Here is a 13,130-nt window from a genome sequence, read left to right as displayed (position 1 = left end):
CTTTGTCATCATCCGACCCCTTCCACCATGCGGTGGATCCAGAATTTTAAACTCGGAGGATCCCAATTATAAAGGTTGAAAAAATCATAGACAAAAATAACATCGAAAATTTAAATATAATACATTTCATTCAAAAATTATATGCAAAACGATATTACAAATTATAAAATCATAATTCAAGCATCCATTACGAGGTATCATAAGTTACTAGGGAGTACATAGGTTATTGATTATCTAATATGAACCACAAAATTTAAAACACCGATCAAATAAACTCTCCCCAAACTCTCACTATCTTTCTAACCAAACATACCATTTTTCTCTTTTACTAGTTTCCAAACATTCACCTTCTCTCTCATTAAGAACAAAGCTGCCATACCTTCAGCAACCGCCTCCCTCCCCATTCTCCCGAAGCCATGGCAACTCCACCCGTAAATTTCACCAACCCATAACAGATCATATCCATCTTACTAACCTTATGAAGGAAATTTCACCTATAAGAAAAATTACTAAGATGGTTGAAATAATTTGAGGAAATTTGGGTTTATGTACTGCCCCTGCCAAACGACAGAGAAAGGTTAGAGGAGAAGTAGGTGGGATCGACGGATGAGACTATGACAGAAGCAAGGAGGAGAGAGGCAAGAAGGGTTCCTATTTTCTTTCTTCTCCGTGTGCGGTCATCTTCTATAAGAAGAAGACAGCCACAACAACCTGCAACCTGCACAGACCTTATACTCAAGTACGAGGGGTCCTCGAAAAATTTATAGCAGTGATTTCCATGGACATCGAATTCTCGAGCATTGTGGTCCGACCCGACTCTAACGATCCCAATTTCTACCACCGCGAACCCGCCGCACACTACCTCATGCTCAAGGTCAACGTCGATGGCCTCAATTTAATCCAGGTCGGCCTCACCTTCTTGGACAACAGAGGAAATCTGTCGGATTTGGGAACCAAGAATCTGTACATATAGGAATTCAATTTCCGGGACTTCGATGTCGGGCGGGACGCCCACGCGAACGACTCGGTCGAGTTACTTCACCGCTAGGGGATCGATTTCGAACGAAATGAGATTTCTTGTTGGACTCGGTCCGGTTCGCGGAGCTGTTGATGTCATCGAGGCTCATCTGCAACGACGCCGTAGAAGGAATGAAGGGTTCTGGCTTCTGACCGTTCTGGGTTCTATTTCTTTTTATTTTTATTTTTATTTTTTTGTTTTTAATACTTTTATTTAATTAAAATTTTTTTAATAACACATAACATTCAATCATCGTTCACATAGATGTCACATCATTAATTAATGGAAGACTTAACATTTAGATTAACGGATGTACGACATTATCACAAAATTAATACTTTAAGTATAACTCTAGGATGAAAACAACTTCATGCATCAAATGTTGAAAACCACGATACTTGAGGAGAGTAACTAAAATTTACCTAATATATAATGTGGAGAAATTATCGCTGGTTTCTGAAAAAAAAAATTGCTGGAAAACAAACTCCGATTAGCTCACAACGAAATCTAATTCGAAGGTGTAGAGTAAAAATATTACCTTTGCTGGACCCAAAAAAAGGTCTGAAAGGCTTGAAATTGGCCCAAAAAAAATCGGATCTTCGTAGGAAAAACCTACCGCAAGCTGGACTTATGGAAATCTTCGATTAAGGGGTAGATTCGAGCATGCAAAGCTCAAATGATGTTGTTGGGACTCTATGAGTCGAATAGTTGCGGTTGCAGAGCCGGCCACCATCGGAAAACCTCTGAAAGTCGCCGGGAATTTCGAACCCAAACTGGGTTCGAGGGTTCTAAGGGCTTGGGTGCGAATTAAGATTAATGGATGATTGTGTTGATTTGGGGAAGGAGATGAAAATGTTTGGGTTTGTGTTCGAACGGGGAGTCGGAGTCGGGAGGAGCGAGAGGGGAAGAGAGATGCAGAAGAAGAAAATAAAAATAAAGTGTATTTATATTTTCTGAGATAGTGGCAGAAGAAGTAATAACACAAACTTGGCACGGGCAAATGGGAATCACACTATGCTTATGTACAGTGAAACAAGTTGGGTTTGAGTATATACTAGCTAGTATTGCCCGATACTACGGGTTCGAAAATTATATGAAACGCTGTGTTCAAAAGATGTGGAGATGGTGGCTTAAAGCATTAACATTGTTTATAACAAAGATATAAAATATTTTGCGGCCTAAAGATTTAGCTGGTGCAATGTATGTTTAAAAGAGTGGCATTGTTATTTGTCCATATGCAAAATACACGACAGTCATCCATATTGTTGCAGCAATTATACATAATTTTCCATCAACAGCAACATTTGCATACAAAAGGCTGTCAAATCTGTGTACATCTGCAGGCAAAAAATATTACATCCATCTATTGTATTCTAGGAGTTCTATGTAACTTCGGTGAGCAGCAACACTTAGAAAACATTACAAAGCGCTGGTGTATGTACATGCAAAAAATACCATACAATGTTTATCACCAAGGACTATTTACATCCCAAAAAAATATTAGAAGCATTGTCTGATGCAAATTAGGAAAAGCTGGAAATTTTTCCACCTAGAGTACCCAAAGTGATAGTAGAGTATTTTTCACAATGGAGAAACCAACCTAAACAAAGGAAAAGAACGGGAAACATTTAGATAGGCATTAAATTTATGCTTCAATAAATTTATATCAAAAGAAAAACTGATGGTAGAGTATTGTCACCTATTGTTTTTTTGGAAGAGTCAAATCTGCCTTTGGAGGAGTGGGAGATGATTTTTTTTTTTTTTTTTTTTAACAGCTTGATGGGAATTTGATCAAAGTCTACATTAATGTTTCAAATCGATAACAAATGTTAGAAAAAATGAACAGAGAAAAGTTTAAAACCTGTACAAAGGAAAGATAGCAAACAAACCTTTGTTCTTTACCAATAAAAAGAGGTCTTCTCACCGACTCTCTTTTTCGCTTGTGGGATTCTGCAGTTGTGTCTGGTGTTGACATAAAAGATGAAACCGCAGTTGTGGGCATAGTAATTTCCCTTAACAATGTATGTGGAGTTGTTGGCTCAATACTTGCATCGTCAGAGACATTGTGAATGAGAACATCACTTCAATTAAAGTTGTTTCTTCTATTGCCAAAACGTAGGTGATAATTTTTTTTTTGCCCTATCAATCTGAGAAACTCATTGGGTAATTGTTGTTAATCCACCAATCTCTGATTTAGGATCAAATCTTTGCAAGGCGTACCAAAAACTTTTTGCCAGATTTACCAATTATCAAAGTAGTGATTTCATTGGTGTGGTCCTCAAGAATCAAATTTACTTTGTACCTATATTTAAAATTTGGGTGATATATTTTTGACACAATCGATCATTCAAGGGAGAAATGTTTTTTGTACCAATGCATTAAACGTGAAATAGTATTCATGTTAAGTGAGGAAGAGCATAAATTATTAATTATATATAAATTGAAAAAAAAATGGTGACAGATTGTATTTAAATTTGCAAGACAAAAAATTGAAACTGAGGATGTAACACATTACCAAGGCGTTGGAATTTGATCGTGGTGTTTTTGGCAAACTAGTTGTCCACTCGCTGGATCCTTATGCATCTGCTTTACACAATTTGAACAAGAATTGTACCACCAATCAAATCACGTGTCAAAACAATTGACAGATGCCTTGCACAAAAACGTGTAGTCCTGGAAAATGTTTTGATATATATTTGTATAATGATGAGTCAGCATGTAAATAATTTTGAGTAAATTTGTAGTTATCAAATTTAGAAAATATAAAAAGTTTTATTAAAGTTTTATACCTTATATAAATTTGGATCCAAGAAAGCTAATTCATCAATCGTTAATCTCTTGGCAGTTTGTAAAATTTGAGCTTCATTTGCCTGCCGCGAAGAGGGTGGCAGTGTTTTAACAGTCTCTATGCGAGTAAACTTGCAGGTTTTAAAAAATAATGTGACTTGAATAAGTTTGTAAAAATAACATACCTTTTGTTGTAAAAATAATAGGTATATTTTCGTTCTCTCTGGAGAAATGTAAACGTACCCACACTGATTTATATGAGTTTAACTCTGGGATGTCTGGATCAAGGAAGAAAAGCAAGGAACTAACATTAATAATGGAAACAGTGGTATTCAACACAATCTTATCTGTGCATCGGAAAAATAATGGAAACAACATGAATACAACATTAATAAAGAGTCCGTATAATGTCATATACGTTTAAAGTTTCTAAGTATAGAATCGTAACCTATTTCATTATTGATAACAAATTCGATAAAAAAAAAAAATTAAAAAAAAAACCAATCAGAGATAGTAAATGCTTTGAAGTCGTGTTATAAGAGATGGTTAACACAATTTACACCATATGATATTTAAAAATAGGGTAATAACGATATGAAATATGTTAATTTTTAATCGAATTAAATAAATAGATATAAATTTACTTTCAAACTCGTGAAAACGACAATAATTGATGGAGACAATGCTTCCATCGACAATGAACACAAATTCTCTCTCTACAACAACTCCCCATAACGTAACTTTCAGTTCTTCTTTTCTATTGCAAAAGCAAATCTAAAGTAGATTTTCACACAGCAAGAAACAATGCATTTAATTATTATATAAAAAAAGTAGATAGTAGATATCATAAAAGACACACCCCGATCCGGAATGTTCACTTGGACTTCGAATCGAGCTATACTGGTCGATACTTGGAAGGTGATAAAGCCATAAAGTGTAGTGATGTGGAAAATATGAATAAATTTAAACATAAAAGTGCCTAAGTATAAGAGTGCGCTATGAGCGGGAATGAACCCATTTCACATGTGATGTCAAAGCATAAGTAAAGTACAGTGGAGTGGATTGAGAATCATACCATCGAAGGTAATCTCCGATACCAAGATTTACCACGAATCCTTGTCGATAAGAAAGCTCAGCTACTAAAACCAGAAGTTCGCGAGATTGAAATTTACCTTTGGGGTGTTAGGTCCAAAAGAAATTTGAGGGCAGTAAGTGCCGAGATTCTGTGGCATGTGAGAAAGTTTGAAGGACATAGAGATTTTTAAAAATTTGAGAAGTGGTGGACACTGTGTTGTTCTGGTATGCTATAAACGGGTCGATTCGGGGGCCAGTGAAACTAAAGTTTTGGAACCACCCCGCCCCGTCCTGCCTCGTTCATTCTCTACTAAAATCGAACTTGCCCCATACCCGTACCGAACCGATTGTACCCGGCCCGTGCCCCACGGGTCCTAGACCCATTTGTCCACCCCTAGTTTACGTATCCTTTTTGAGATGACTTCCACACATCTGTTTTATATATATAGGCAACTCTTTCTACATATTGTACATTTATTTTGACCACCTTAAGCAAGACATACAAATGTTACAGAAAATTATTCTAAGCAGATGAACTTATCGTGATCATACGAATAAATGTGTAGTCAAGAGTAAATATAACAAGTTAGGAGTCGATGATATAATCCTCAAATTGATTTAGCCATTTTTTGTACACTCGTGAAATTATAGTTGTGTCTATCACCCTCAATGAGATGGGCAAATTGAAGCTGTAAATACGACCTTGGGCAGCTTGCTTAGAAGTTTGTCGGCTAAAAGGCCAAAATCAAGCCCTCCCTTATGGTTACTATGGAAATTAGAAACACTACATGGCACCTTAACTGAAAAATCAAATAAAAAATTTGAACTGCAAAATTTAGAAAAATATTAAAACACAAACCACAAAACGAAGACTTTTTACCAGTCAAATTTCTAATCTGTCTGCAAAGAGAAATGTCCTATCAGAAGCCAATGTAAGTCAAGTATATACAAATGCTTGTGCCTTTTTAGCCTTGATCACTTAAATGCCAACATTGCCAATTGCAGCACAGTTGCAAATCAAAATCAACTTAAATTAATCTGATGCAAAACCTCCGGCAGGGGTAGAGATATTACAAAACTTCTTTTCCTTTTTCCACATTTCTGCTTTTCTTTTTCTATCAAAGCTTCTTTTGCATGTCTAGTGGAAGAAAGGTGAGGGATGGAACCAATTAAAATGCTCACACAAAAGACCAGTTTATGAAGGAGAAGGCCAGGCAATGGACAGAGTTTTCTTCTGCTGCAAGTACTTTCCATGCAATCGCTTGTTCATACGACACGTGGCGAGCCATCGTCGACATGCAAATGCCGGCTGGCAAGTACGCAAAACCCTGACGAGGAAGAAAGGATAAAAGATGAATTAGGCTACAATGAGAGACAGCATATGGCTTTACACGTAACTGAGGGAGGGAAGAAAGTTCAAACATCTGATGTACCTGGTTCATTAGTTTAGAAAAGTCTGCGCACAACGTCTTGCGTCCGGCCTCGTCAAAAATCTTATCCAATGAGATGTCCTGAAGGGCGACTAATGTTGTTTCCAGCATGTCAAGTCCTGCCTGGTTTGCAAAGGTGAAAACCGGCATTGACTGCAAAACAAACAAATTGCGCAGATTACGATCTCCACAAATTATTAATCAGAATGACATGTTAAATTTGTCCCGCTACTCGGAATCGATATAAAGACTTAGCATGTGTGTCAGTCATGATGCAATGTACCTTTAATGAACAACACAAAATAGCATCTTGGTGATGCCATAAATGTTTCAACATCGAGTCACCACCAAAGGAATCAGGTCTCAGCAGTTCTCCCCCAACATGATAACTGTAGGTGAGAAAGAAAAGGATTGAGAAATAGAAATTATGCGCAAATATGGTACGTTTTTCCCAACAGATGAATCATGCATGCAATCTAAAGTATTCAACAAAGAACTTGCCTGTAACTCTGGCAGATCCAGTGAGCCAGTGTCTCAGCTTCTGGAGAGCTGGGAGATAGTTTTGGTCCCACAGACGGACTCAATCCAGATGGAGATATAGCCATTGCAACTCTCTGCACGGATGAAATTACGCTACGAACATACTGCCGTGCCATGTTTGCCACATTCTCTTGTAGACTATTATCAAGCGGAAACTGGAAGGCAATCGTCAATACTGATCGAGTATTGTGAAATGTAGTTAGATCTCCAGCTGCATTGCTCGTTGTTGAGCCGACTTCAAGACTGGATGCCAGATCTAATGTTCGATGCGTATTCAAAGTAGCCTTTGAATCACTCTGTATTCATAATTGCAAGACATTAGCATGTTGGGGGAGCCCAAAAAACACATTAAGATGCAGTCCAGCATGGCCCGAAGGCTATGACAATATTGATGCATATGTCTATTTGGTTGAATTAACAGGTAAAACCCACGTGAAGCACAAAAAAAACTCAACTGTTTTTGAATCCAATGGGATAATACGGAAACCAGAGGGAAGCAAGGGAGCATCATCTGGAAACATCTCATCAATTGGGGCAAAAACAAGCTCAGAACAGGCTCCGGCAGCATTCTCATCAACTCCACTACATATCTGCCAATAGAAACAAGACATTTTTTCGTATGATCAGCACACAATAGTACCCCAACAGATAGTAGCAAGGACGGCAGTAGCTGAACAAGCAGCAGGAAAAAGCACCTGCAAGAGATGAATGTCCCTTGATGCAAAAGCATCCTCTTGAGTGAGAGAATGGCCTTCAAGTCGAACAACTTCAAGCAACTGGAATCAAAATTAGAGGTTAGAAAAAAAGAAAAGAAAAGAAAAGGGGGATGAGAAGCACTCTGTAGAATATACTTGCACTCTAACATGACAGAAAGTGGTTGCAATTATCATCCTGTTGATGTAATGTTTCACAACAATGGTTCAGATGTTACTCACAAAAGTAAAATAAAAATCTGAACCAATTGAAACAGCATACCTCCTCTTGTTCAATTGTGTGACCAAGCGGCATGATAATTTGTCCCCCGGTAAACCTTGTTGGCCTCATCCCAGGATAAGCATACGAACCAGCTTTCAAAGATGCGGCAGAGTAGGCATCAACATTGAAATCTGCCCACTCTGAACGGTGCTCCCTCAAGAAACGAACGAGAACAGCTGGGGGAACATTCTGGAGTTGAAAAAGATACGCATGCCAAGTTCTCATTAGCTAAAATTTACGGTTTAGACAACAAGCTGGAGAAAGCATAAGCTCTTAGCCATTCAAAACTAACACTGATTTCCACTAATCCAATTAGACAGCAATATTAAGAGATGCAGACGGGACAAAATCATTGTAAATGCAGCCCTCTGGATAAAGCTCAATGCCCAATCTCAGAAAAACAAAGCAATAAAGAAGAATCATGGACATTCTACTATTTTCCCAACACAGAAAAGGCTACTCAAACTCTACAAAATAGGTCAGGGACTCGGGACAAACATATACATCTTAGGTATCAAGAAACATAAATTGAGTTCAAAAGACATATATCCTCATTCATCATGCAAGAAGATTAGATAACAAAGCAAATATGCTCTTTCATGATCCGAGAAGAGTACATAACAAAGGCATCTTAGATCATAACACAGAAACTATCATTTTTAGAGTTGATGGTCGTCAGATTCCAGACTTACTTGTAGTAACATGGAAGCCTTTGCACAAAGAACACCTCCAAGTAATGCAAGGGAATTGGCATGGTTCGAAGTAGAAGTTAAATTCTTGGTTGAATTAACTGTAATTATAACATCTTCAGCACCATCACAGTTGACCAATGACCATCCATCATCATTGAATCCATTGACAGCATCATTGAAGCCTCTAAAAGAAGACATATCGATAAATTTTATTTACATAAATGATATAGAAAGATGGTGGTTATTAACACTGAAAAAGGTGACAAAGCAATTATACAAACAGATGTATCAAATGAGCAAATGATTAATAAGTGAAGTATAATAACCCACCTGATCAATCTTTGGCTAAAGGTTCGCAGAACAGCTGGCTGCCTGCCCAAGCTGTATACCACTTCACCACTCGTTTCCTGAGCTATTTGCCTGATATACCGTAACGCCTTCATAAAAGAAGCTTAGTTAGTACTTCTATTCTCAAAATATCTAATGAATTTTGTAGGATGGGGAGGGGAGGGGAGGGGTTTATTAGTTTATCTTTCCGTTCTACAGTCAACATGCTATTAACACTAGCACACCGCAGTATTCTAAAGAATAAATGGAATTTACATTGAGAAATTCTACTTTCCAGGGTGCCTTTGGTTCATATCAAGGGGTTTAAAACTTAACGTCTAAAGACATAAAGGAAGTTGATCACATAATGAGAGCTCAGAAAATTCACTTTTTATACAGAAATCAGAATATCAAGCACTTATACATTGATTGTACAGAAGAAAGTATCAAGTCAATGACTCAATCATTAACTACTCACCGCAATAGTCATTCTTTGTGCTACCACTTTGGACGATTCATAAAGCGGTCGCAGCACCTCTGGCACACTCCATGCCTGAAATAAGATGAGAAACAATTGAGTTTTTCTACCTAAGAGACTTACGAGAGTAAGAATCCGAAATTCATACCTCAAGATTCAGGTGGTCAACAATATGAATGATTGATCCTCCACCCTCACATGGTCGAATCAGATAACCACTAGGAAGCATCACGCCTCTAACAAACTGTGAAGCAGAAGCTGGATTTGGGCCAGCGCCAGAACCAGAAAGAGATCTTTCACACACCTTATAACATAGATAACAAAATATTTTTAGAGCACATTAGGTATCCACTTACAGGAGTACAAAAAAAAGAAAAGGAAGTCAAATTTGTATTTGTCATAAACTGGTATGCACTAATTATGACAACATAATATACACCAGAATGCTTACCACAAAACTGCCATTGTCTAGAGATGTAGTGTATCTCAGGGTCCAAAAATCCCTTGCAGGAGCCAAAGTAGTTGGAGCATATGTCTGGAACAATTAAATGTTAGTTATTCCTTTAAACAAAAACACACGGTAAAACATAATCAGGGAAAAAATTTCCAAGTTTGCAACCGTTTTTGTTCACCTGTGTATATATAAGTTCTATGGTTCCTCCATTTCCAGCAGGAAACATGGTAAAAACTTCAAGGCTCCGACAGTCCCGGAACCAAGATGGACGATCTTTAAGGATCTCTGCAATCTGTTGTACATGAATAATTAACTTCAAATTCAAATGCTTCATGTACCTTGTCGCATGAAACTAAGGTGTATACAAATATGTAGCAAAAAAATTTCTAGCACTATCAAATGATGTACATTCTTACCTTCGTAGGCTCTAAACTTACGAGGCCACAGGCTCTCGCTGCCACTCCACTGCAACTTTGTGAAATGGCAAAGATCCCAACCGAATCCGGACCAGGCTGGCAAACAATTGATTAAGATGATTCAGCATGAATAAGAAGAACAATTTATACCATATGATTGCACAAAAATTTAACAAGAGAGAAGATACACAAACGAGCATTTCCCAAAAATAATAAAAACAAGAAGCAACCTTCATCCCAGGCATCTGGACCCAATCGACAGCAGTTCCTGTAGCCTTGGATAGGAACTCTGCCAAGGTCTCCTCCGCTATGGATAGGAGTCTGCCAAATAACATAATGAAGATTAGATCATGTAATACACGAAAATCAACATGCCAGTAAATATTTACAAAGGGAATTAGGAAAGGTGAAACTCAATTGGCAGTAAAAATTTACCCAGCAGGGTTATTAGCATCTCTAAGAGAATGCTGAGGAGTTGTCACCAGAGAGTCACAGCTTGCATCAGTAGTTGCAGCGGGTGCCTACAAGAAAATCACTTATTAGAGGGTTAAGTTCTAGCCACCACTAAATTCTACTGCAATTCAGCTGGCCATGCTAAACTCCATTAAATTGGAATAAATGCAAAACTTGCAGATGCAATATTAAAACTTGGCCAAAACATATTAAAACTTTCTAATAAATAACTGCTAAAAGACAAAATATAATTCCAATCCCGGACTATAAAAAGAAAATTCATTCCCTAAAATCTATGATAATTATACTTACAGTATGCAATTGTTGGCGCATATAACCATTTTCACAAACAAGCTGAGAGACTTGTTTCTGTAATCGATCATTTTCCTCCATCAGCAGTTTGTTCATTGCTGATAACTTTCTGTTTACAATCTGCAGTCTTGAGGACTCTTTTCTCTGCTTCTCCCTACACCTGCATACCCAAAACACCAAATCCCCTTCTTTTTTTAACCCAAAATGAATAATCTCAAGGCCAAATCAAACATTAAAACCTTCAAAAAAGTGGAATTGAGTAAAACCCAATTTTTAAATCACCTCATATATAAAAAAAAAATGAAGAAAAAATCCCATATGTAAAAGCTAAATTCTAAAAAGTATGGTCTTGAACTTTGATCAAACTGGGAAATTGACCAAAACCCAGTTTTCAAAATTACCCAAGAATCAAACTTGATGCATCCAAAAGGACAAAAGCAATGAGGGTAAAAAACCCAGTTGCTAATCAGTCCTGTTCATATGTACCTGCGGTTCTGGAACCAGACTTTGATCTGTCTGGGCTCAATGTTTGATAAAATGGGGCACTCCCGGATCAATTGTTGCCTACGCAGAGAGCTCGGCTTGGGGCACTCGGCGTAGACTCTCTCAAGAGCTTCCACTTGCTCAGATGTGTAACGTACATATTTTCCGGCATCGAGGTGCTTGTTTATGCTGCTCCCACTGCTGCTCTCCCTGTGGTGAGCCACAACCATGGCCATTTTCCCAAACCCCAAACCAACAAAAGCTTAAAGCTAATATAAACAGCAAAAAGTGGGAGGAGAGAGAGGAGAGTGATGGTTTGTTTTGGTTTTTCTCTGGATTTCAGAAGAAGGTTAAAGATTTTCTGCTTTGTAAAGTCCGTCTAAAGAGAGAGTGAGGAGAGAGAGATTAAGTGTAAATGGTTGAGCAAGACTGGATTTTTGAGACAAAAGATTCTTGGGTTTGTGTGAACAGGGGCAGTGGCTGCTTGCTTGTTGGTGAAGACCCAATTCGGGGTTTCGGTTATAAAATCAAAGTCTGGGTTTTTCCTTAATTTCTTCACACAGCTCTCTGTTATTGGTTGCTGTGATTGGAACTTTGAATACAATACAAAATTTTACAAACGAAAGCTCAAAGCCAAAACTTCTAGCTCTTTTGAACAGAAAGAAACCAACTTCTTCTCTTTCCAAGAAAGTCCAAAGATATGACACAAAACACAAAACCCACTTATTCCTTTGAGTTTCCAAAACCCACCACCTCAATCAGTCTTTTTCCACCCATAGATCCATTTTATCATACAATGAATAGAAGCTTGTTACACATTGCAACTTTGGTTTGAACAAAAAATACAAAGCTCAAAATCATAGTGTCAGGAGAAATTAAATCTCCAGAAGCATCAGAGAGATGGATGTAGGAGAAGACAATCCAGAAGAAGAGAGCGAGAAACCCTAATCATAATTATCCTAAAGAGAGAAGCTGTTTTTGCCACTTTCCAGTGAGAAAATGTGAGAAGATTTATGGGGTTGGCTTCATTATTTGATTATTTTATCAGAGAGAGGGGAGGGGAGCTAAAAAGGCAGTGATCTGAGCTGAGCAGAAACAGTGGAGAATAGAAGAGAGGAGAGAGAAAGGGAGTGTTTATGTGGCACGCATATCGACACATTTAGCAGTGTCGAGCTCCCAATTTTTTATTTTGAGTAGTTTAATATTGATGATTATTTATATGATTTCGGCGCATTTACGTCGTTGTCCCTAGTGTATTTTCGTAATGACGTCTTATACCATAGGGGACACATATATAGGGGCTGAGGCACTCTTGTCAAATGCCTCGGTCAAGTAAACCAAATCTTATCTTCGCATCCAAAAAAACGAAGAAATGCTAAAGAGAGTCCTTCAAAGTGGGCTCTCTGCGCATTTTTTGTCAACTCGTGTTTAACTTTAATTTTCGTATTAATACTAATAAATATTGTGTTAATAGTATAAGATGATAGAAAGTTTATAAAGAATTTTTCTTTTAAGAGAGACTTCTAAGCATTTCTTAGAAAACACATTTATAAATCCATAGTTTAATGTTAATTTTCATGTTAACAGTATAAAATATTGTATAAAAAACATGAGGTGACAGAGAGTTCATAGAATCTCACTTTTGAAAAAACCTCGTTAGCATTTCTTTTCAGTTTTTCAAAGTCTCAATT

General features: G+C 37.5%; 1 protein-coding gene across 1 annotated transcript; it reads right to left on the bottom strand.

The window, feature by feature from the left end:
* Positions 1-5,725: 5,725 nt before the first annotated feature.
* Positions 5,726-12,588, bottom strand: LOC137715211 (homeobox-leucine zipper protein REVOLUTA-like). The gene is made up of 18 exons (XM_068454457.1): positions 11,443-12,588; positions 10,957-11,116; positions 10,627-10,712; positions 10,422-10,512; positions 10,192-10,287; positions 9,954-10,067; positions 9,773-9,856; positions 9,470-9,625; positions 9,322-9,396; positions 8,847-8,953; positions 8,517-8,700; positions 7,825-8,013; positions 7,545-7,625; positions 7,305-7,439; positions 6,811-7,145; positions 6,593-6,698; positions 6,313-6,462; positions 5,726-6,207 (listed from the first exon to the last, which is right to left on the bottom strand). The coding sequence occupies exons 1-18, from the start codon at positions 11,673-11,675 to the stop codon at positions 6,058-6,060; spliced, it is 2,532 nt and encodes an 843-aa protein (XP_068310558.1). The 5' UTR covers positions 11,676-12,588; the 3' UTR covers positions 5,726-6,057.
* Positions 12,589-13,130: the final 542 nt, after the last annotated feature.

The sequence above is a fragment of the Pyrus communis genome, chromosome 14 (assembly GCF_963583255.1).
Source record: "Pyrus communis chromosome 14, drPyrComm1.1, whole genome shotgun sequence".
Taxonomy (NCBI): Eukaryota; Viridiplantae; Streptophyta; class Magnoliopsida; order Rosales; family Rosaceae; genus Pyrus; species Pyrus communis.
This window is presented reverse-complemented; position numbering and strand designations above follow the sequence as displayed.